The 27,727-nt window shown below is 31.5% G+C and overlaps 1 protein-coding gene across 1 annotated transcript in view; it reads right to left on the bottom strand.

Moving 5' to 3' along the window:
* Positions 1-27,727, bottom strand: part of LOC125066439 — a 59,468-nt gene that overhangs the window by 12,728 nt on the left and 19,013 nt on the right. The window contains exons 2-6 of the mRNA XM_047674509.1: positions 20,073-20,278; positions 15,034-15,169; positions 13,188-13,321; positions 9,539-9,658; positions 845-1,010 (exon numbers count right to left, since the gene is read on the bottom strand). Of these exons, the coding sequence (XP_047530465.1) occupies positions 845-1,010; positions 9,539-9,658; positions 13,188-13,321; positions 15,034-15,169; positions 20,073-20,278 (762 nt within the window). The remainder of the gene's footprint in view (positions 1-844; positions 1,011-9,538; positions 9,659-13,187; positions 13,322-15,033; positions 15,170-20,072; positions 20,279-27,727) is intronic.

Genomic DNA, 27,727 nt, shown 5'->3' with positions numbered 1-27,727 from the left:
TACTGTAAAAGCTTATTGAATAAAAATGTATACATATAGTAAATAAACAAAACAATAATTGCATAAGATAACTTTAAAGGTCAACAAAAGGTCAAGCTAAAGTGATCTTTAATCTTCTTTTAGATGCGCAATATTAATAAGATTTCATAAAACGTTTCATTATAAATGAAAATGAAAATTAAAATTATTTTTAATTCGTACTAATTTCTTTATCTTGTATCGTCTTGTCCGATATATTTAATAGCTAATTAGGTAGCAGTCCTAAAGGTTATTCGATTACGAAAAAGTAGTATTCGATTTAATTAAAAATATAATTAAATAGTAGATTACAAAGAGGTTTTTATATGTGCGATATGGTGAACGAGCATGTGGGCCAACTGATGGTAAGTGGTCGCCACTGCCCATAGACATATGATATGAGGTTTAAAGTATCATTACTTACATCACCAATGCACCACCAACCTTGGGTACTAAGATGTTATGTCCCTTGTGCCTGTAGTTATTGGCTTACTCATCCTTGAAACGGGAACACAACAATACTAAGTACTATAGTTTGGCGGTAGAAATACTGATAGGACGGTGGTACCTACCCAGACGGGCTTGCACAAAGGCCTACCACCAAGTAAATCAAAAATAAAATCTATTATATATTTTGTTTTGTATACGTTCAGCATACGACACTACTGGAATTTCTAACCGAATCGTTATGAACGCGCACTTAAAATTACAAACACAAAGTTAAATCAACGCACACATTTGAAATATCACACATGTACACCATATCTATACGATATCATTAACAATATATAATTAATATATATTTAAAAAAATAATAATATCTTACCACTACTAGCTACAGACAATCCGGAAACACGATTGTGGTCTTTGCGATGAACAATCCTCTGTCTGGTCACCAGCTCTGGTGGCGTCGTCGTCCTAACTCTTATTCGGGTGGTGACTTTCTCGTGACTCTTAGAATATATTGAATAGATGAAAGCTGTACATCGGATCTGTGGAAAGGAACTCTCATTAATAATTTAATTAAATGGTTATTTTTATATAAACAGGATAAATAAGTTTTTTTTTTTTGAATTTATAACATAATTGCACTTTCATTTAAGTCTGAGTTACAGTTTTAAATGAACAGATACTGTTTTACCTTGCACGAATACATAATGTTGCCGAATAAAAGTAAAAGTCACGAGGCAAAGAAGGTTTTGGAGCTTAATCCACGATATCGCTCTGAGGGTTGGCGGTTACACATGTAGTAGATTTTAACCCTATATATTCACTTCTAAACACGAAATAAGTAACGAAAACGTGCTTAACATGTCGTGTTTATCTTGGTTTGAATCCGCTATCGAAACCACTGTGCTATATCGGCTAGCTGGTATTCCCTATTAGGTGATGTAAAACATAGCTGTGCTTTAAATAGTTAGCATGTAATAACTGAATTTATTCATATTGGTTCTCATCCAATTTCTGATATTTCTGGACTCATTTTATAGTTTATTTTTTTTTTTTTTATTTAATAGGTACACTAACAATATACATATTAATTGATGGTTTACACAACATCCAAAAAAAGAAAATCAACTTCTGATGTACATCGATTACAAGTGTACATAACATTCACAGTGTATGGTGTCAACATGTAAAATAAAGTTTAAATTAAGTTGAAACTAAAATATATTATACAATTTTAAAATTTTAAGATTATTGGCCTATGCTATCGTCGTTTACAAACACAATAACTACATATTATAAAAGAAAAACAAAAAAAAAAGAAAACAAAAAACAAAGAATTTAACGCACTATTTATTTATTTTATGTATTTATTGATTTTATGGGACAGGTGTGCGGACCCACCTAGACCCATTATAGGCCACCAGATGGTAAGTGGTAACCGATGACCATATACATTGGCGACGTAAATTTTTGTCGCCAGATGTTATGTATGGCTGCATCACCCTACAAACCGGATCGCAACAATTCTAAGTATCGCTGCTGCTGCTGCTGGGTAGACGGGCTTGTACAAAGCCCCATCATCATTTTATTCTTAGACGATAGAAATAGAGTTAAATCGGTACGTTTAATTACAAGCACGCATACTGTTATCATCCTTTTTTCACTCTTTGTCTTTAAAAAAATATACTTATATATCTTTTTTGTTCTATCTATTTATTTATCATCCATCATGTAATTCTATCTATGTATAGATAGATATCTTTCGTTACATAAACTTTAACCAATCTCTCTATGAAATCTCACCTATTACTTGCGTATAGTTAAATGAGCAAAAGTTTAATAAGCTTCGCCGAAAACTCCGTGAGTTCACAGAGGTAACGTTAAATTGCGGTTCATATTTAATCATAATCGTTATACTTGATATGGGATAAGAAACAAGCAAGGAAATTAATTTTAGTATTGGCTCAAATTAACTTGTTGTCGTTTGATAATCATAGCTATTAATAATCTTCTATATATATACTATACCACCTATATTCTATAACACCTACAAACTTGAAATTTGGCATGTAGGTTACTTATAGGGCGTAGACATCTCCTAAAGATTTGCGAAACTCCAGCCCTAAGGGGGTTGTTTGCTATATATAGGTAACATATTAAAACTTTTTCCGAATCGCGCTGCATCATGTAATACAAATTTTCTTTATATTGTTTTTTTTTTCAGTTCGGAAAGACAATAAAAACGTCTTCTCAATCTAAACTAATATTATGAATTGGTAAAATTTGTTTGTTTGTATGCAGGGCGTTATCTCCGGAACGAATAATTCACTTTATTTTTTTCTACTTGTATAAAGCTTCATTATTCCTGTGTACAAAAAAGGGTATAAATTATTTTTATATCATACTAGCTGAACCTGCAGCTTTACCCGCGCGAAATTTATAAAACACAAACTTTCTACTTCCGTTTTACCCCCTTATGGGTGGACTTACGTAAAATCCGTCCTTAGCGGATGTCTACATCCGATAAGGAATCTATGTACCTGTCATCTTTTTAAGTTTGTAGGTGTTATAGTTTCTAAGGTTTCATCATTAATCTGTGAGTGGTAGGGATTCCGCTTTTATATATATAGATTATTTTCTTGATGAATGAATAGCGATTTGAAGGTGGGCGGGTCGCCAGATATTAATATAGCTTAGTAATAGACGTCCCAGCTTGAGTAGAAGTCTTTTAACCTTTTACTTAAATGACTTTTTAGTAATCGTTTTTCTTGCGTCAGTGGGAAGTAAGCACCAAAGTCTCAACATAAAACTTAGAAAGGAAAAATACTTTATAGATGTTCGGGTGCCACTGGATCGCATATTGGATAAAAACTCTATGGATTCTGCTTACAGGGAGCCACTTAAATCAAATTGGTACCCGAAAACAGTTTATTATTTTCGTAGACCGAAAACAAATCGTATACGAGAATGAAGCAACCGAAAAAATAAGCACAATCAAGAATTGGTAAATAAATCAAACTACTTAATAGTATAACGAACTACATTTCATAAACTTCAAACTAGTTGGACTTGACTCAACTAGACTAGTTCGAAGGAAACATTATAATTGTGTCGTTGATATGGATTGTAAGCTGTACCTGACAAAGTAGTAAAGTTTTGGGCCTATAATTGGGTATCAATATTTAAAGCAGGGCTTTATTTCTTATCGTCATTAATGCTGCTTCGATTTCCAGTACATATTTTTATTTCAGTAACGAGTAACGGTTCAAAATCAAAATTAAAATATATTATGTTCAAGATGGCGTTTACAAGTATTTTTGATTAGTCATTTTCAGAATTGTATTAAACGTAAAGCAACAGAATGTAAATTCTACCTAGAAGAAACGGCAAGAAACTCGGTACAGTTAACTTTTCCAATGTCTGAAATACAAAGTTATGTTAGTTATATATTATTAAATTTATATGATGTATGCTGTGTGAAAGTTAAAAGTATTAACTCCACGCTTTTTATCATTTAACCAACCCGAGGGAGTATGATAGCCGGCATAACGGGGGAGTTGGACATAAGACCATGCTCATCCCCTCTGATCTGAACAACGATTGAAACATGTCTTTTAAAACGATCCCGCGTTCTTTCTAATCTGTGTAAAAGGCCATCTTGGCCGGGTGTAAAATTCCATATAACTATTATTACACCAGCTCCCAGTTGTATTTGGAAGACTTCCTTTGTGCCACAGAAAACAGCTTTATACAGTAACCTTGATATTTTTTACCAAAATATAAAAAAGTTGAAGCCGATTATGATAGCCGTGAATTCACTATATGGGATAAATTAACCAGAATTAATACATTGGTTTTAATAATATAATATGATCCAATTATGTATGGTATTAATTAAATTATTACCGAGTATTTTATTATTTAAAAGTGAAAATATTTACTATTAAAGGTAAATTATTATTGTGGCAATCGTTTAGAAATATTAAAATTAATTAATAAAAGTTATAGCAGGTTTATGTTGTTGTGCTACTAATTAAGATACCTAATTTAAGTAATTTATATTAGAGAGCAAGGCTCGGGTGGACTGATTTATTAATGAACAAATTCCCTCAAGCCTTTGTTATTCGAGTGGGTTCTTATTTAGCACTTATGATATGTCATGTTAGAAGGTAAATTAAATTTAACGGCTGACATCGGTTCGAAATATGTATTCTACCAAAAAGATTAGTCGAGAAACTCTTTCTTAAATTAAATATATGTCAAATTCATATTATTTAATTAGTATATTTCGTAAACTTACTTTACTTCCTGCTTTTATTGACCAGCGAGAAAGTCGTGATAATGTCAAGTCATAAAGCCAGTAGTTCCCTGGGATCGCGGACACTAGTGCGGGACACTACTTGCGTTGACATGCTGACCCCGTCTCATATCAGGGAAACAGTGTTATGAGCCGCACCCGCCGCGGAATATCAATGTAAGTCCTAATTTAAAGGGGCGACCGAATTGCGCCAGTGTGTTAGCCGTCATTTTAAATTTAAGGGAGAATTAATTTTTAATATTTCTCGACTATATTCAACTTTTCGGTAAAAAAGGTTAGTAACCTCAAAAACGTTTTTATCGTGGGGTCGATATTTGTCGAATTAAAATGATAACAATGGAAAGGTATACTATTCAAATATCTAGTTTTTTTTTTTATTAATATCAGGGCATAAATGTTCTTGAATAAAGTATAGAATTATAATTTTTATTAGTAGATATAAGAAAATATTAAGCTAAAGTGTTTTTAGGTAAAGGATTGTATTTGGTTATTGATAATGAAAAACTCAAGATTACTAGGCATAATCTTTAAAGGTTCAAAAGCTTTTATACTTATAATATCATTTTCATATATTTCGAAAACTAGTCATAATTTGGATAAAATTAATTATTAAAATTTTAATGAGAACATCAAACTTATTTATTTTTACTTCGTTTAACTTATAACGATGACTATGTATCTTACCAGTTTCAAATGTAAAGTTCGTGATGAGATGCCAATTAGAACTTTTAAGATTGTCTAACCTAGATTAAAAACCTAGGATAATTAGGGAAAATAAACCGTATAAAAAACGTGCAAACCTTTGCACAAATAGCCGCATGAAAACATTAACGAATTCCAGATGTATCTCACTTGTAAGTTGTTATTAAATTCCTATGAAATTCATATTAACCTGTTAATTAATAAATTTTAATAATAAATAAACCTCTCGACGAAAAATAAAACTGTAAAGCATAAACAAAGCAATTAGAGAACGAGTATCATGAAACTTTTATTGGAATTCCCAAAAGGTAATTGCTATACACAATTGTAAATAACTTTATTGGGGCTCTATTATATTATTCATGGAATAAATATATTTATATTTTTTATACAAACAACAATACGTATTAAAATATAATGTAACGTATAACTTTAGTTATATTTTTCATTAACATATCACAGTTTGAAAACTAAAATTATAAATTAATATTTATTATTTTGAATTATTAAATTTATGGTAGGCTATTTTACAAGCTCGTCTGGGTAGGTAACACTGATCACATACTCAACCGTCACACAGACCTTTGTATTGTATTGTGGCGATGGTGAACATCAGGTGGCATATATACATTTCCAACTCTTAACAATTTGATTCAATATTAATTTTTAGGGATATACACAAATATTTATATGTTTACTGAACGATGTTTCTTGGTTTTAAGCTTACGTCGTCTTAGTTTACATGAGATCTTATTTTTTATAAGGCTATTGTGAGATGATTGTAATTTTTGTTAATATTAATGGTTTTTTAAACGCATTAGTAGGTGGACGGTCAAACAGGGTACCTGTTGGTAAGTAGTCACCACTGCTCGTAGACATTATAGGCGTTATATGAAATTTAAACTATTTCTTATATAATCAATGCGCCATCAACCTTGTAAGATGTGTGCCTCATACCTGTACACACTGACTCACTCACATTTCAAACCGGAACACAACAATGCTATTACAGCTTGGCGGTAGAATATAATTATGAGTGGGACTTGCACAAAGCCCTACTTCCAAATAATACATAAATTCACAAGTATGTTAATTAAATACAATTAAACTTACTATTTATCCATGAAATTCAACAATGCAATCATCTACGATGATTTATTTATTTACTTTTACGACAACACTTAATAAAAGGGTTCATTTACAGTATTGTCTTAGTTATTATAAAGTATTTCAGTGATTAGTAGGCTTAATCAATATTTTATTGACATAATAGTCGATCGTTTCAAATTAAAATATATTAACCTAACATTATATTGAATCAACACGAATGCTTTAAACTCCTACGAAATCATTAGATATGTTTTATAATTTGTTTTAGTATGTCCACAATCGATTGTTAAGCATGTGTAATTAATTAAACATAAAAATATTGTTTATTGAACCATAAACAGATCATTGAGCTTAAGCTTCGTGATCTAAGTTAGATTTAAGCCTGCTGTGTATTAGCGAATCAACACACTGAATTTCTTAAAACATTTCTTTGTTTAAAAGTGGAATAGTGATTATTAATGTTTGAAAAGACTAACAACCAGCATATACTAATACTAGTAATTTCCTGCTAGCTTAGCTGGGTATCAAATAAAAAGGCATTCAAAAAATGTATAGTCTATAAGCAACTCAGGATGTTTCCGCGTCTTATGGTCATAGCAATCTATCAAAACATTCAGCAGTTTTCAAGAAGAAAGATACCTTTCCTAATATTATAAAGATATATAGCGAATATTGTGAGTTTGTTTATAAGTAAACTCTGGAACTACAGAACCTAATTAATATATTTACATATTTATTATTTATGTGCTTACTTTCTTAATTTGGGCCGACTGTATAAAAAAGGATTTTTAAAGCTGCTTCTGATAGACCATCCAATTTTTAAATTATTGTTTTTGTAAATACTTACTACGCGATAAGTCTCATTTTGCTTTAACTTAATAGAAATTGAATCATTTCATTCGGTGTATACAAATAAGAATTGTTAAAAGTGTAATTTTGCTCCTATTGTTTAATATTTGTTTCGTATACTTACGTCTATTGTGTCTATTTCTCAATTTGCGTATTGTTTTTACAAATTTTAAAATGATATTAGATTATATGTCAATAGATATATTTTTTTTATGTTATAGGGGGCAAACGAGCAGGAGGCTCACCTGATGGAAAGTGATTACCACCGCCCATGGACATCTGCGACACCGGGGTGCTTGCAGGTGCGTTGCCGGCCTTTAAGGAATTAGTACGCTCTTTTATTGAAGGTTCGCAAGTCGTATCGGTTCGGAAAAACCGGATATAAATTGTAAGACAAGGAAAGACCTTGATAGTCGACAATTCGAACCGCTCTACTTTGAATGCGGTTAAATGAATGAAGCTGGTACTGGCCAAGTCATGAGAACAGTACTCCGTGTGGGGCCAATTTGGCTTTACCTTCCGATTGGCGTCGGAACTGAACGACGTTCCTAATGTCGATGACAAGTATTCCAATAATGGCTGTGGCAAGGGGAGTGTTTCAAATGAGCAAATATGACAAATAGAGGCTTTCTTAACAATCAATATTATAACATGAGTCTTATTAGAGTTCAATTGGATCATTTTGAGTTAGCCCCGGTCTTTACTTAACTTTACAAAGACGATTTCAGACGCAAGTTTAGTTCCGGTTCTCGTTGACGTTTTCCCGAGAAATATTAGCGCGGCCGCTCTATAATCATCCTACGTAATAGTGACTTTAATATACATATTTTAGTAGAATATATATTTTTTTTATTATGATTTTTATATACTCATAATCCTCGATATAAATAATTCTCTGTTTAAATGTAATATCTATATATATGTATATTTTATATTTTGTGGTGCTGGTAATTTTTTTAAATACATAATGAAACTTTTACATGTTGAATGTTGCTTAAACCATTTTTATTTCTTTCTCAAATGTTTAGAGGTATTGGAGGATCATAGTTTTAATTGGTTATTTGATCTGGTTCGTTGTACGGGTATTATAAGAACTTCTATTTGTTAGATTAAAAAATGTTTTGAGAGGCTTTACAAGGTTTAAAGCATATCGTATAGAAGTGGTAAATTACTACTTCTAACTATTCTGTTTTAAAGTTAGTTCATTGATATTTTTTTGTTAGAAAATATCGATAATGTTCATTCAATCCCGGGTCCTCAAAATTTGCAGCCGAATAAACTAGTGAATTTTATTTTCGCTGGGGAAATCTTTGAATATTACCCTCGATCCTTTAGGGAGGTACCGCGTTATGTTGTACTTTTACCCAGTAAAACCTTTGTGATCGCAAAACATCAGTGACTATTGGATCTTCACCAACATAAACGAGGTATAAAAGTAAATCATTTAATTGTAGAATTATCAAAAATTAGGAATTATTCTTTTCCTTACGAAATTAGTTTAATTGTGTCATAAAAATACATAGTATGGTGGGACGTGGTATTCGTCTTAAACTATAAAAAATTGTAAATATTAAATTTTAAACTATTATTATTATTAAATAGTTAATTATTGATTCTTCACTTTACGAAGAAACCATTGAAGCACAGACCAATCAGTAGAACGTCTGAGAATCGTTGTATTAATAAAGTTAGTATTATGCCTTTGTATTTTAAAGAGACTTCTCCGTACCAGATAATTGATCAAACCCGATTAATTATATCAGATTTTTTTATGTATATATAATTATTCGTCGTTGAACTGTATTAAATGATAAATAAATCTTAATGTGATATTGTTAATTGAAAAATCAGTTTTGTCAGTGACGTAAAGACTTTAATATATAAGTATATATTTTCCAATTAGTTTCTTACTTATTACTTAAGGTGCTTGGTGTTTTATTTAGGCAAGTGAGCCTAATAACTTATAACCCAGGACCTTTGAATCTGCGGCCTTATAGCTGCTAAATCAACTTTATGTCAAATTAATGTTATGTGGTCAACAATGATTTACCTATTTAACATTATTATGCATAAAAAAAAATTATTACTTACCCTTAATTTGTCGTTTATGAAGTGGTGGTTTTGCACGACGAACTGTATAGTGCTGTAGGCGGTCCATAGGCTGCCATTCGTGCCACCAGATACTTTGTGCCATACATGCTTCGAGTGAGCCTAAAAAATAAAACTCCATTAAAAACGGATACGAGTTGTGATGCTAATGTGGTCTAGGTAAAAATAGGAACGAGTTGTTTCGGTAGTTTGATCTAGACGAAATTACATTATTTGTAAATATTTCAAGTTCGCAATTTTAATGTTATATTATTTTCAATATAGTGGGAATCTAAATGAGCATATTTCTAAGATACATTTTTTTATAACATAAGTAGATTGATGACAAATGACTCCACTGATATTTATTATTAATTTATTGGTTGTCACCACCACCACCACAAGACAGATATCCTCACTGTAAGAATTATTAATTATTTATTGTATATTGTTTATATGTGGAGGACATACAGTTATAAAAAATAAAACATTTAAAAGATGTAAAAACAATCAATTCTCAGCATATTATCACAAAAAAACAAGAAGTAAACGTAGGATAAAATGATACATCTAATTACGCAACTTCAAGAATTTGTATAAAACGTTATAAATATATTAAAGTAAAAGATGTTCAGAAAAAAGATAAAAACATAGGAACATAAAAAACAGTAAAGTTACATTAAAACATTTCATATATAGAAAATGTGCCACCAACTTTGGGTACTAAGATTTTAGTCCCTTGTGCGTTGTGTATATTACTAAATATTGCTTTAGGCGAAAGAAGATTATGTGGATTATTATAACCTACCCAGACGATATTGCACAAAGTAATACCAAGTGAAATAGTGGTCCTTAATAAAATCGACCTCGTTTGTGACTTAAATTTAAGTTGTATCCGCTAATCATAACTCAAAAGCTAACAAAGCGAATCGAGGACCTGAAGTAAAAAGTCGCACATATGGGGGAACCGACGACGAAAACGATATTCGAAAAGTGCGTAAACAAAACTTATCAAATTATCATAAAAAGGTTTTACAGTGTAAACAGTTGCCTCCACCTCCTAGCGACCGCGAAAGATCATAAGGGAATAATTTTGGCAAATAAGTCTAATAACATCGTGATGGACCAAGAACTGTCGAGGTTTTTATTTAAACAACATAATTCCAATTTAAAGTTATACTGGTTTAACCCAAATATGGCAGTGTAAGAAAGTTAGTTAGTAAGCCAATAAAAAAAATAGCGAAATAAATCTGCGCTGTTATGATAATGATCAATTAATATTTCCCATTCATCTGCTCAATCGCAATTGTACGAGAAAAGGTACGAGATATTCTTGTGGAAGAATAAAATCCAGTAGAAATATATTTTAAAGCTTACGAAAGAAAAACCTGTTTATTCTACTTGGGAGCGCAAACGACTGTCCCATATTTATCATTGACTTCTTTAAAGGTTCTAATGGAGATTATTATTTATCCTGCATGAAAACCAATAAATGATAACTCTGCATTTTTATCATCTATATTTTGATAAGTAAACCTTTTTTTATTTTGCGATTTAATTTATTATATGGGTTAGAAGTATTTTATTATAGAAGTAAATTGTAGTAATAATGGAATCCATTACATTGTAATTACTTCAGGCCGCTCGGTTAGCTCATGAGTTGAAAACACAAAATCGTGGTAAAACCAACCAGTTAATTTGAGACCTCTTTTAACATAATAGATGAGGCGGCCGCACTGTAAATACGTTTACTAGTAACCTATTTTAAACATTTTAATTCTCTTTTTAATTAGTTGATCCACAAATAAAACTTATAAGCGTCGTAGACTATTTTTCACTAGCTGTGCCCCGAGGTTTCAGATGCGTTGCGTATGAACACATGAAATATTAAGTAGGTAAGTAATTTTTTAAACATTTGCTTTGATGACATAATATGTTTTTTCGGCCGTATAATAATTCCAATAGAAATTTGTGCTCAGAAATTTAATCAAGCATTATCAGAAAATATATACCAATTTGGTAGGCTTGATAATGTTTATGTTTGAATAAAAAACCAATTCTTATATATTATTCGGTCAGCAGAATTATACATACGGTTTGGAATGATGATAAATTTGTTAGGTTCCATATTTTTTGATGAACAAAGTTAAACACAATCCTTACCCGCTGATTGCTTAATTAAATTTAATTTTAGGGCTGCCCGACATTACTTGCTGATTAATTAACTTACTTCATTTTCTTACTGGAGCTGATCGAATACGATTAAATTAGCTGATCGTTTAAATGACAATTTCATTAAAGAGAAAGAAGAAAATATGTTGTAAAGATATTAGAGGAAATGCTTTCGGTAAGCGGCAAGTGTCACATGCGGTCAAACTGACGGTCAATTGCACTGCGTACTTCACTAAGTCGATTCGCAGCTACGGCATGAGTTACATAAAATTGTAAAAATACCGATTCAACCCATTAATATCCTTAATATATTATTTTATAGTGATGCGTAGTGGTATGAACCGATTTAAAATTACTTCCGTATTTCTAATATAAATAAAAAGTCGTTAGTTAATACCTGTAATAATTAAAATAATAATTTATGAAAAAATTAAAAATCTATACATTTCACTTAATGAGTATTTATAATTTTATTTGATGTTTTATTACATAATATGATTTAAATTTAGAATTTATTTTTTTAATAAAGGAGAAAAACAAAAAATATCGATAGCATTTTAAAAAACTGCTTCTTTTCCCTAGCTGCTTTCCATTGTGTCTATTTGCAATAAATGAATATAGTTGTGTGTGTGTGTGTGTTAAGATTTGCGAATGCGTGACGTTCTTATACAGTTGTCTTTGTTGTAGATATGTAGGCGGGACAAGAGATACGACTCTTGAATTCTAATTATTACGTAATGATATGTATTTCTCAGATTATGATATATGCCAAAAATTATAACTCAACATAAATAAAAATGTTGTTTACCACTATAAACAACTTTGCTCCATAAAGGAAGAAGAAGACCACTTAGTAACAACGATTTTTGCAGTTAAAGGGTCCTGAATAGGGGGCAACGCGAATACATTTCAAATATATTTTCTCAGCTTGCATGCAACGGAATCGATGAGAAAGGAGCTCCTTAGTTACTATTAAAACATAATTACAAAAAATATTTTTAACATACTAAAAATTGAAAATTAATCTTTATCACACACATTTGAAAGTTTCAGTTTAAGCTACTTATTAATTGTTAATCACATCGAAAAACATACTAAAATAATGTCGATATCATCTTTGTTCATACGCAAAGATAAATTTTCAATTTTCTTCAAGGTTGTATATAAAAAAATTGAGATAAATTTTGTATGAGAAATAAGTTATATATGTGCATACATAAGTATAGGTATACGTTTTGATATAAGTAATTGTATTTAATGAAACATATTTGTAACATTATTGTATATAAACTTAAATATCATTTTCGAATGTATGTCTTGTCTGCATGTAAATTATATTTCTCCATATTTAATCCATAAATATTCTCGCAAAAAAATCGTGTTTGTGTGAGAGTGTCGGGTGAGAGTGTGTAGGTATTTATATTAAATATATGTTTAGGTTTAAATTAGTTTTATAATAATGAAATAGTTGTTAACCTACTCTTTCATCGTTGATGAAAAATGATATGTTAGCTGGTGGCAGCGAATTGCGACTGATGCATTCAACCTTTAGTTTCATACCCGGCTTGTAATAATTTTTAAGTCCATTCAACTCGGGATAATCTTGGGGTAAATCTGTAAACAAAATTATGATTAAGCTTTGACATATTTTGTGTCCATTACTTTTATTATTACGATAAATAACATGTGACACTCGATTAATTAAAATGATACACGCGACAAATTCAGTTTTTGTACACCTTGTTTCAATTCGTATGCGTTGACTACCCTTTAAAAAAATATTATATGTAATATAGTAATATAAACTACTTATTTAGTAAAATAAAAACTCATGTTATTTAAGCATTTGCAATCGGTAAAATTTTAAAATATGCTTTGCGTCAAAAGCGCTCGTAGGTTTTTTATCCTCTTTGTTGACTATGTGCAAATAATCGCTTAAATAATCACTTCGTGTAGTTATATCGTTCGATATGGATTCGCTTAAAACGCGTCACTATTTGAACTGTCTGAGTAACAAAATAAAAAAAATGAAAATTTTCGTTTTATCCAATTATATTGACATTGATCTTAGATATTTTTTTAGAGTAAACTAATAAATTAACCGTAAACTAAAAGTGAAATACAATTTAATTGTTGTATTTTACTATCGATTGATTTCCTTTAAAGACGAGTTTAGTTAAAATATTTATTATCTATAAGAAATTAATTAGTTCTATTTATTTGGAATATAATTAGGGGTCTACATTATTTGTTGGCCCCAGGGTCTTCAGACCTGTATATCCGGGCATATAATTACAAGATATCGCATTAAAACGCGTATTAATATATAAATTCAATAATTACTCTTGCGAACTGCCTTTTTCCCATAGTATAATTGTGGTTAGAGAGAACGATTAGAAATAATAATACGTGAAATAACACTGTTCGACTCTTCAGTAGATCTCCAATTGGTACGATTGAAAATTAACTATAGTACTTTTTTCACGACGAGGACGCTGTTGAGATTGTTTTTTTGAAAATTTTAATTATTAAGGGGAAAATGTAAGGTGTAACTTTGTATGCTCTTTAAATTATAAAATCAATCAAGATCTCACTCTGAATTTAGTATTTGTTATCATGTCCTAATAATCATATATTGTATCTTATATCTGATATGTGAATATGAATATCATAATCGTCTTCATTATGATAGCTATTATAAGCAATATAATAATGTAAAAGGCATGTGGAACGCGTTGAACAATACAGTGAAGCGACAAAAGCGAATACAAAATCTGCCTTTTGTTTTAAAACTTAAGAATTTAACTATAAGTCGGCATGTTACTTGATCGCTCGTCAAATTGAATAATTACTATATAGTCTATTGAAAAGTTACATTTAACCTTGCGTTTTATGTCGTTTTTATGCGTTGGGAATTATGTCTTTACAAATTTTCAGTAGTTACATAGACATAGTGAAAAAGGCGTTTGCATCATCTTTTTTTAAGATGGCAGCCGCGCGACAAAGCTTGCAACCCCACAAACTTGGGGTTAAGCTTTTCTCGATCCCCCAACATCCCTAAAATAAAATTGCGTCCTCTGAGAAACACGGTAGGTGTCTAAAAAATGTAACATTTCAATGGACTAATACATACGGCGCACTCTGTTATAAGAAATATAAAGTGTTAGTTTCATATACAAAATTATTCTAAATTTAAATAAAACTTAAGAATCATAACTCGTACATAGACAAAAAACTTTTCAAGCAATACAAGCGTTTATAATAGCAGCAACTATTACTAAATTTGTTGCAAATACATTGTTATTCTAATATAGCAAACCACTTACCAACCACGTACATCATTCCTTGCATTTGAGATGTTATAAACGAAGGTGCATCTGCTGACACTTCGCAAGTGTATCGTCCATTTGCTGTATTCGTTACAGCCTTTATTGTAACCTTCTCCCAATCGCTAGCTTCACGCTGCACAAATAATTCATAATTAATATCAGTAATATAATTCTGGCGCTAAGTATCGAATTTGGTTGATATTATGGGTAAATTTGGTACATTTTTTTTTAAATTATTCGTCTTTTTTAATAAGGCAGACAAGCGTATACGCAGTTACGACCATAGACATTATAGCTAGTCTAAGATGCTTTTTTTTTAATTACACGGGCTCACTCAACCTTTAATCCGGAAAACAGTTATACAATGAAATGATTGTCGGTAGAGTATTGGATTAATAAGTTGTATACGGACAAAAATGCTTGATACAAAATAATAAATATCTAATACCTCCTCCAATATATATTGTCTCTGTAAGGGATATTGATATTTATTACAGCACCAATGCGTTAATTTCGGGAACAAAGTCTTACCCATCAACTCGGAACACAAGTACATTAAGTATAACTACTTGGTGCTAAACTTTGTGATAATGTGTGATGGTGATACCTGACCACATACACTGGCAACCAAGTTCAACAATCAAGAACAATGATATACTTTCGTTAAAATTTAAATTATTTTTGTAATCCTAAATATTTGTCCCGCCTCTAGCGTACCGAGCGTTAATTTTACGAAGGTTACGTTTGATAACAAGGCAAATATAAATCCGCATTACGTTTAATTAAACTTGTAAGAGCTTACTTAAATAAAGTTCATTTGATTTTAATTTAATTAAAAGCCCAATAACATAATGTCATTTTATATATCATGAAGTTAGCACGAACTCTCCTCAAAATTAGATTAGGATTACATACATACATACATTAGAAGCCTGTAAATTTCCCACTGGGTTAAGGCCACCTCTCCCTTTGAGGAGAAGGTTTGGAGCATATTCCACCACGCTGCTCCAATGTGGGTTGGCGGATTACACATGTGGCAGAATTACGTTGAAATTAGACACATGCAGGTTTCCTCACGATGTTTTCCTTCTACGCCGAGCATGAGATGTATTATAAACACCAATTAAGCACATGGAAATTCGGTGGCGCTTGCCTGGGTTTGAAGCCGCAATCATCGGTTAAGATGCACGCGTTCTAACCTTTGGGCCATCTCGGCTCTTCTGATTAGGATTACAATAAATAAATAGTATTATTATAAGTCAAATTTTATATTGTTTCTTCAATATCGTCACGTGTACGCTTTTGTTTTACTGCTTATTATTCTTCTAATTGATTAAAGAAGCAACGACGAAATGCTGCTAGCACTATTGCCGCCATTACACGCGTTTTTGATTTGTATAGTAACTATTTTAAAATTGTATTCTTATTTAATTAAGGCCTTAATGTATATAATTAAAGAAAAAATAATTAAAGTATCCGAACGAATCAAATAAAAAATATTCTATCTCCTTTTTCATTTAAGAACTATAGAAGCGTTCGTTTTAAATTGGCTCCATAGCCATATCGTCCTTGCACGTAGTCGCCTAATCGCAACACTTATATAGTAACCCGTCCAGGATCATGTGTCCTTTAAGAGACTTTCACATTTATTGTGGCCCTAATACTTACTATTTATTTTATTTTTTCAATTTAAAAACGGATCACTGGCTAATTTCGGCCAAGCTGGTCATTACCAAAGGAGAATAGCCATCTGGAGGATATATTATGGAGCAAAAATATACGTGCAAACATAAGTGAAACTCTCAGTTCCCTCAGTCTCATAGTCCGATGATAAATCCGACACAATCAAAAAGAGTTTAAAAGCATAATCGCTTTTAAATTATAGACGGGCTGCTTTAAAAATTTTCCGACACAAAGATCTAAAATTTTGGTATACGGGAATTGTATCTAAAACCAAGGAATCAGGAAGTCAAAGTATACTATTATATCTCTCTGGGGCTTCAGCCATAAACAATACATTAATAAAGAAAAATGAATGGGTTTAGGGTAAGATTTTGTAGCTTAAAATAGAAGAAGGTTGCTTACTCGTCAAATTCTGCCCTTCAGATTAGACTTGGTTGACCGACTTAAATAATACCCATTTAATTCTCTACCTAAACCGGATTTGTCTTGTTTAATTTCCAACTGAAGATTTGATCTAAGCCATTCTTAGTAAAACTTAAGGTGAAGCAATTTACCTCCTTTCTCCAGTCTTATCCAATCGGCTCGTTCAAGTGTCAAACATTTGGATTCAGATCGTTATTGCGATTCAAAGAGGAAATGCCGCTAGCATTCTTGCCACCATTCCACGTGGTCATGATTCATACAGTAACTATTTTTAATGAGATAAAAAGAGACGGTTATACGTTCGAATAAATTATTTGTATTGTATTTTAAATAACCAACATTTCGAAGTTATATTAATAGTTTAATCTTACAAATATTGTTTTAAAAAGGAGGTTATAATGTGAGCGTTAGAATTGATATAAGAATATTAGACTCTAATAAGTTTAATTATATTGTTAAGTCTGCTGTAAAGTCAATTCAAATTATAAAAGGATAAAGAAAAGGTTTGGATAACATATCCGCGGAGACACGCTTATAGGTAAAAAGGTCTGCTATTTTAATTCAATGACGTTACGACCTCCTTTAGTATGCAGTAACAGCTCGACAGCCCTACGTGAATAGAAAATATAAAAAGCAGGAATTGTATTAGTTTATCAATACTAATATTATTTTATAAGTACGTAAAAACGATTGAAATAAAAATGTAAGCAATTGAAGTACTATCTCACACCAGTGAGTGAGTTCTCACTTAGAGAACATTTAACACTTACTTACTTAAAGTGCTGATAAAATAGGTTTGACATATAAAATATATACTAAGGACCTTTTTACGTTTAAGTACCCGTTAAATGTGACTGAATACGACAGTAAGCCTAATAATGATTTCACGGTACGTAAAGTCGTGATTAGAAATGTGTCTTAATGTTCTGCTTGTGCTCAAATCACTGGGTACGGCTTTGTGCAAGTCCGTATTAGTAGGTAACATCTCATCACGGTCAAACAGTAGTTATTAGAAATTTTAATAACTTCCCTACATAAGTAATAGTGTAAAAACAACAAAGATTAAAAATCTTAATTATGCAATTAACAGATATGTACAATGTACATACATATATGTATATAACGGGCTTTAAGCAGAATTTATTATCTACTAATTCGAATATCAAAAGACATACGGTATAACACTCTTTTTAAATCTAGTATTATTAAATAACAACAAATATCTTATAATTACATAATGATTGATAGGTTCATTGAATCTATTCAAGTTTCGGGAGCTTCAATTAGACTTTTTGAAAATAATTAAAATTTATTTCAAAATTAAATTGAATATAAACAGAAGTTAAAACTTAATTATAAAATGAATACATGTGACAGAATTGGATGAAATTCATGTACTGATTTGTTACACTTAAAACTATACAATATTCAACTTTAAGGTATTAGCAAGTCGCTAGAAACTCACGGAAGGTATGGTTCCCAGAGATTCCTTAGTTGGCAGAATCTGTGTACTGCGTAACATCATCTTTTATCAAGCACCTCTGTAAGCATTTGTATAGACGTTGATATGTCGCTTTGTAAACAGAGATCGTGCTGTTTTATGAGTTGTCGGGTGATTGATTGTGCTGTTTTAATTTTGTAAACAATACTTACGACACGATATTACCCTATTACTAATAGTCGCCTAATGACTGCCTCGTTGGTCTAGTAGCAAGCTAATGACGTAGAGCCAAAGGTTTTAGGTTTAAACCATTTGCCAATATAATTATTGGGTTGTAATATTCGAGAATATTCAGTAGTAGCCCGGTGAAAGTTGTCAACATTTATTGAACTACTAAACATAAACTCCCCATTCGATTGTTAGAATAGAGAATGCCATTGTCTGTTGGCATTTGCCAGTTTGTGCAGTTGGCACTTATAATAAGTGCAAATTGGTCTAGAGGATTAAATAATTACTAATCAAACGTTCCACTGACATTTCAAATGATGCATTTCATTTAAAAATAAACTAATAATCAATAATTACAGTTTATCGTTTTGATGATTAAATTTCTACTGTTGTTTGTTTTAATCCCTTTATATAGGTGATTATGTTTATTCATTACATATAAACAGATTAACCTACACGTAAATCCAATTAGTTATTATTTTGACATCGATATGAGTGCGTTATAATATTAGATAAAAATTTATATACATTTTTTTAATAATTATTTTAAAATAGTTTCAATTAAACCAACTGAATTTAGTATTGAATTAGAAATGCCTAAAATAAGAATATGGCGAGAGATTGTAACGATTGTAAAATATTCTGTGATACCGTTTTATGTGATTTTCGTATTTATACTTGTAATTTGAGAGACGTGCTTTTTCGCTGATCTTTGGGGAAAATCAATCAAAAAAATCACTGAGTGACTGAATTTGAGTTATATTATTATTAGTTACTTTATATACTGTACGTGATTTGATAGCTGATCGTTTATTTATTTAATAAGTAGACGGACGTGCAAATATGGCGCCTAAGAAATATTAATGATTCCCTACGTCGATAACGCGCCACTATCTCTTGTGACTCTTGTTACACTGACTCTTGTCACTTATGAAAGTGAATATTGAAATTACTGTTTGTCTAACAGATTAAATTTTGTATTGTTTACAATAACAATAGTAATACATCACCTCTTTTTATTCACTATACTATGTGCATTAAAATCTTCTATAATTTCCTTAACAAGCTTCCGCAATGTTGGCAAACACATACCTTATCAATCAGTATTACGTTGAACCACTACGTCTGATGCAACGTGCTAGTCTACTTACGAATAAATATCGCTAATTGCTCTATTTGCTTGTAAATTATCTACGTGTGCTTTTGAATAATAAGTAAATTGTTGAAAATATTAATAATATATTATGTATTGAACACTTACATCGACCTCTATTCCACGTATGGGAAATATTTTGAGCGGTGGAACATCTTTAGGCGAATACCGACAGAATTCTCGATCGCCTCGGTACCATTTCACTTGGTATAATTCTTCGTTCTCTAAGTCGTACATACACTTAATGACCGCTGTCTTTCCTCGCTCAACTGCTTCAGGTATAACCATGTACACGTTCCGAAGACACAACGTCCCTAAAACAAAGATAAAACAAAAAAAATTATAACATATATTTTTTATTTATTAATTTGTCAGGAAGTTGGAACTGTTAATAATAATTAATTTCTGAGATCCATAATAATTGGTGGTAGGATTTGTGCAAGCCCACCTGGATAGGTAACACTCACATATTCTACAGCCAACTAGCAATACTTAGTGTTATTGTGTTCCAGTTTGGTGGGTGAGTGAGCTAGTGTAACTACAGGCACAAGATAAAATATAAATATTGAACAACATCACATTCATTTCTCTGATCCCAATGTAAGTAGCTAAAGCACTTGTGTTATGGAAAATCAGAAGTAACGACGGTACCACAAACACCCAGACCCCAGACAACATAGAAAACTAATGATTTTTTCTACATCGACTCAGCCGGGAATCGAACTCGGGACGTCGGAGTGGTATACCCGTGAAAACCGGTGTATATACTACTCGACCACGGAGGTCGTCAAAAAGATAATAACATCTTAGCTCCCAAGTTTGGTGGTGCATTGGTGATGTAAGGTATGATTAAATTTCTTCTATCTTCTTTCTTCTAATCTATATATAATTATATCATAAAAAAACAATAAATTTAATAAATTAATTCGAAGAACAAGTATGGACCGTTTTTAAAGCTGTTTATAATAGCATTTATAATAAAACGGCCTTGCAGAGGTTTCGCGTTGGTGAACTTTACAAAAAAGTCGAAGTATTTTCAATACGGTACGGTTTATTTTTAACTACCGATCCGCCCAGGCTTCGCACGGGGGTGCAATGCTGATACTAAATATGCCCACTACATATTATCTTACAACGTTCACGGTTTTTCAGTCATTAGACCATACAAACCGCTATGTTCCTGTGTTGAAATATCACTAGATGTATGTATTTTTTTATTTTAATTACGTACCTACTAAAGTTATGTTTTTGTATTTATCATAATGAAATGTATTCACTTGACTCATCGTAATTTTAAACTTTGAACGAATTCTGTTTAAACTAAATATCTGCTTCCCTAGGAAAAAAGAATTGATCTTCTTACATTCCCACGCGTCGTGGATCTGGTGATTAAGTTATCTGCAGTGGCGTGATTCAAGTGATGAAATGTGTTCAGTGAAATTGATGACATTAAATTTTGGTAATTCTGTGTGAATTTAAATTGAGTAAAAATTTTATTTTAATGTCACTTTTGATTCTCACATCGAAAAATTGTCATATATATACCTATTTAAATTAATTATTGTAATTTTAGTAATAATAAAATTATTACAGTAATTTTATTTTTTGGAACCTACGCTGCTGACATACGTAATTAACTAGTATACAAATTTTATGTTATTCTAACTAATATACACTGATTTAATTGTTAAATTGAATTTTATCGCTCATGTATATGTTACTAAGAAAATTTATAATTATGCAGAGCGTGATAATTTGCGTAGTAACTAGCTACGAAGATTAAAAGGACCAGTTATCCCAATGAAAAGCAAAACGTTAAATTTTGCTGTAGAATTTATAAGCAATCATTTGTACTAGTAAATGTATTTTCAGAAGCAACTATTCCGTTCTCTTTTTATTCGTGAATAAATCATAGAATTAGTATATAATTACATTGATTTCAAGTAAGTCGAAAATGTCAATTCAGGTAGAAATTTTATTCATTTTTTTATTATAATATAATAATACAAGGATAATAGGTCGTAAAATTTTAATGAATGAATAATTGAACAATTTTATGAATTTAATACATAAACTGTAGTGAGCAACAGAAAGTCGTACAGTTATTTACATCTAATTAGTTTACCGAATCTTTTTCGGATTTATTATACAATATTGGGTTTTCCTATTTTTTGGTACCAGTGAAAAAGAGGGTAATATATTGTTAATGAATAAAAATAATCATTAAACTCTTTTCATTCCATCCTTTCCACAGGTGATGAGGGTTCATTTCGAGATTAAGGCTAAGGCTATTATGGTGTATTGCTGATATACCATCATAGCTGTATTAAGAAGAAAATATCCACGAACACGGATACTGCAAAATACGGAGCCTGTTTAACGGCTTAGGTTCTATAACTTGTGTCGGTATTTTTTTAAGCATTGGCATTGTTCGATTATACTGTCAGAATTAATCAAAAGATTTTTGCTAGATTCCGGACACAAGGCATTAATAGCAATGTGCGATACTCGATGGGTATAAAGCCATAAAGTATGATACATTTGATAATATTATTTTGTCTGTAGCGAATGTTTGAAAAGATAAAGAGGGTGAATTCGCAAGCGGCTAACCAATTGCTGGCCATGATTCCCTACGAAGTTTTTCTCATCAATCTGAACATACCCAACAATTTGATTGATGATATTTTTCAGTAATGATCAATCATTTTACTAATTTAAAAGGTGTGGGATGTAATCTCGCAACAGCATGTGATCAAGTCGATATTTACTTTCTTACTTTTATTACTTTATAAGTGAATTTTTCTCAAGCAAAGCAAATAAATGTCTTGGTGTTCCTTACAGAGAGTGGGGCGCCAACAACACCCAAGCAACGTAGCTGTTGACACTCCCGAGGAATATAACAGACGCGCTTCATTTATTCCGGTTACTGACCATATTATTAGTCATAAAAATAACGAAAATCTATATCATTACTGATGCCACAGAAGTTTAGAGCCAGTACCCGTAACCAGCATAGCACAGTCTAATTCTACAGTCATATTCTCCGTGATGTTATAAATTTCGAAGGAAAGTTTATAGTGTGGCAAGCGAAGTGATCAAAAATGGTTACTGCGCAATGGCCTACTAAACCACTACCACTAAAGCTCTGGAAAAGTGTAACGTAGCAACGTCCCCTATTCACTAGGGCGTGCTTATCCTCGTTGAGGAGACCGAAAAAATTTTTGGGAAGAGTAGAGAAAAGTCAAGACTAACTGTATTGGCTTTGAAGAAAATTCATCGTAACGAACTCATTATCTACGTCGTTAGTTATCTTTGAATTGAAATTGTATTTATGTACAATTTTTTTTTCTTAATTTATGCTTATTTTAATATAAAGTTATTACTCGACACCCTTTAAAATTAATTTCTGGCTACGGCCATATAGGCATCTATTATATATTATTAAAGCACTAAATGACAGATACACTCAGAACAACGGATGGTCCGTTGCCAACATATAAAAAAATTATGCGATGTATTTTTTTATTATTTTTAAAATTGTAGGCGGACTGGTAATTGTGCCTTAGGTTTATTGCCACCGCTCATAGAAATTGGTGCCGAAATCGGTCAAGGCGACATCGTCATCGCGCTGGCTCACTTACCTTTTGTTAAGCAGAAGTAATGTTACTACTGTATATATACGTTGCCAACATATAAAAAAATTATGCATGCATGCAAGATACTCGCAACTTTAGGAAATTCTGTGGTAACGACTAAGTAACGGGTAATAAGCGATTTTTTTAATTCAATTACTGTATCTTCCGTACTGTAATAAATCACTTCTTATTGTTTTACCCACAACTTCGTAACGATATTATTTATTGTGACACCTAGGCCATTTGTAACGTAACATGTCAACTTTTCACTCAACATTCGAATGACAAATCACGCTTCTGCATAATTCGGATACACGATTGTTTAAAAATTCTAATTTTTTTTTTATGGCAAAGGATACAAAAGCCAGGTGGCTCAACAGATGGAAAGTCACTATAGTGAAGAAGTATTTTGCGGTTATATGTCAGTGAAACGAACGCTGTTCGATCAAATTGTCAGACAACAACAAAAGCAATCATGAATATTTATTAAGAGAAGATATACAGTTCTGAGCCTGTTTTGTTTCATTACGTCTTCAGCGGTGACATAGGCATGTTATTTCGGTTCTCATTAGAAATATCGGTTTCAAATGTGGCATCGTATATTGCGGTATTTGGTAATTGTATCGAATGACGTAACGACGCGTTGGCGCAAACTTTATGTAAGTGCTAACATGGAAACGCTTTTCGTGAAGTTCCATAACATGACACCAGTTCAGATGTTCACCCCGATTTATATGAGTTTATCTGTGGTCAGGTTGTGGTTAAACATTCAAGCAAACTTCAATTATTCAGAAACTAAATCCACTTAATCTATGTTGCATGATCTTTAATGGCGTAAATCTTTTGATTGGAGGTGCTCAATGAGTTTTGGATTTAAATTGCTTGTTCCAATTTTGTATACTTCTGTAGCCAACGTTACAACAAACAAACTAACTAACTATGGTCAACATATTATTTTATATCCATTGAGACTTATTGTTTCCCGGTAAGTTACTAAGAATCCAATTCAAGTCTTGAACGAAACAAAAAGATTAACTTAGAAATTTTTAAGCATATTTGTTGGTGATTTTTGAAGAAAAAAATTGTATGTATATCTTCCCAGTGAAATTATCGTTTTAAGTTTAATAATAGTTCAAATTTGAAGAAACCTTGTATTTGTGCTATTTATTGAGGTAAGAAATAAATAATTTGTATACAAATAACATTGAAACCATGATATTCTACTAAATAGGGTGGATCTTAACTGAATGATCGCGTCGTCAAATTCGTCTAAGCACCACTGAACACCACCAAGCACAATTAATGTGCTTATTTTGTTATATGTTTAATTAATCTCGTGTTCTGTCATAAAAATAATAAAGAAAACATAGTAAGGAAAGTTCAAATTCACACAGTAAAAACTCATACGAGTCGAAAGTCTCATGTTTATTCACCAATCCGCAGTAAAGCGGTGTGGATTAAACTCGTGAAATATGACTGTATATAATAGTCTTACTTAAAATATTATTTTTAAAATTTTAGCTCAAACATATTCATTTTTCCTTTTTGATGAAATTAACATAAAACTTTTTATTTACGTTTCCCTACTCACATTAAATCGCGAAAGCTTTGAGTGTGCTTTATATGCGCTTTCGGGCTCACGGTACTGATTTTTAATCTTTAACAGACTATTATAGTATATTTAAGTTTTTGATAACGTACATCCTTTTAAAGGGATTTTAATAATGAAAATTTTCAACACCAATATTGGATTTGTACTTGATAAGGTGTTTTACTTTTTTTTTGACTTAAGATCTTATTTTTCTTAGGCAATGTTTGCCGTTATGCTTCTCTATCTACTCGACCTTGAGCTTCGCGCTTCACTTCGTTTGATTTTCTTGTTTTCTCCGATGCTTATGATTTCTACAGTCGTAAATACGAAGTTAAGATTTTTCAGGAAGTCGTGTCTTGCTTTTTAATGAATATTATAATATAGAGCTACTTACTTTACTTTCGCTAGTAAACTTAGTAATTTTTTCATGTCAGAATATACTTCTTTTATTTTTAATTCTCGTAACATTCGTGTACCGTTATTTCATAATACTTGGATTTTCTAAAAAAATTATGTTGACGGTCGTCCTATGCTTCAAACCAGTTTGGGTGTACTTCCGTTATCTCATACCTCATATTCATATAAATTTTGGTATTTGGTAAATTTTGATATATATTTATATATTTCGACGCGGTTATAACTAATATGATAGACAAAATACTCGCATATTCCATGTTCAAGGTCAACTTGTAACAGATTAGTATTATACGTGAGAATTAATTATTATTATTTTAATATATATATTGTAATCCTGTCGCAGCTCCACCTACCGGATTCAATATAAGCCGTTAGTGGACCCGATTAAGCACATATTAAAATTTAATCAAATTTGGTACATTTATTTTGGAGAGTATACATACAAACACATACATAGAAACATAACAACATACGTACAGATACATTCACGAGTAAGTTGTACATGGTAAATGTATACATGGATTAAAAAAGGATAATAATAAAAATAATGACGTTATATTAAACATACTTTTTTATATATGTACATTTTTAGTAAAAATGCGTGTATTCAATGAAATGTTCGTGTATTGGTGAAGTAAAAGACTTGTCACTTTTGAATAAAAATCTCGACGTCAGCTTTTTTCCATAGAAAATTCTAGAGATTTCAGGTTACACCATGCCGAATGTCATAATCATCGCGGCGCACATATAGGGGCACGATGCTCGGCATCTCAGTTCAGAGATATCGGTACCAGGTATCCGGTTGGTAGGGTGTTTGGCCGCGAGGATCGATGGCGCTGTCACACGGCCGAGAGCCATTACGCATATCAATTACATAAATAGAAATGATACCAGGCGTTGCAGCTGGGCGGGTGATGCTGCGAGGCTGCTAGCTGTGGGTGATTATTCTAGAATAGTGGCGCATATCCGTATGTCGGTGTAGTTCCTACTCTCTCTCTGAACTCAAGGGTGGATGCATGGCAAAACATAATTATAATGGTTAAGTGTTTCGTACCTTTAAATAATACAAATTATTATTACAAACGACGGTATGGTAGGCCGTCATATGATTTAATGTTCTCAATGAGACATCATATTTTATATATAAAAAAGGTCGAGGTTTACCTCGAATAAAATATGACAATGAAATTAAATATATAAGATATAAAAATATCTAATTACAAATACGGATGTACTAGGATTTAATGCTATGATAATCCAGGGTTTAATACATTGGTTACAGATTTAAGCTATGACTACTATTTATGTTTTTTTGTTGGTTTGGACTTTGATCCTTATTTTTATCATGATTGTTGTGACATTGGCTACTTTATAAACACCACTGCTATGACTGTAAAACCCACTGGACCACGGTCTGGTTTATAGACTTATTGATAAGTCTAATCGTCGATTTAAATACCGCAGTTATTACTGTGCTATTTTATTAATAAGACTATTAGTTTTCTATACAATTAAGCTACGGCTGTGATACCTGCTGGATTTTATTTCCTCTTCATATATTATTTAACAAAGTGTTGGTGCTCTATAAGATTGCTCCCATGCGCGGGTCCAATTCAACCTCATCCCCGTATTATTTCAAAATCAGTTCAATATATAAAGATGGGAAATAGCGACATCCTTCAGCTACTCGTAAGAGGTGTTAAAGGAAATGTGCCCGATATCTCATATTACCGACCGATTATAATAATTCAAATTAATTGAACATAATATTCATATTAAAAACGTATATAAAAATAAACCTGGTTTTATTTGACTCCTCTAAAGTCTATTGAACTTATAATGACGCTCTAAAAGAACAAGGTTATTCGCTCTAAAAGAATAAGGTGGATCCTAGCTAACTATACGAAATCACGAGCCAAACCGATATTTAAATATTAAAAATATAAAGTTAAAATTACATTTTAACTAAGATAGGCTAATAATAGTTACAAACTTTGGAAATAAGTCATTAACGTTTTTCTTGTTTATTGTAATAACTAATCTAAGATAAAGATTTTCCGAAACAATTTCTAGGCATAAAAGAAGAAGAAACATCCAGTAATGTCTGGGAAAGTAAAATG

This window comes from Vanessa atalanta, chromosome 9 (genome assembly GCF_905147765.1).
Source record: "Vanessa atalanta chromosome 9, ilVanAtal1.2, whole genome shotgun sequence".
In the NCBI taxonomy this organism is placed as follows: domain Eukaryota; kingdom Metazoa; phylum Arthropoda; class Insecta; order Lepidoptera; family Nymphalidae; genus Vanessa; species Vanessa atalanta.
This window is presented reverse-complemented; position numbering and strand designations above follow the sequence as displayed.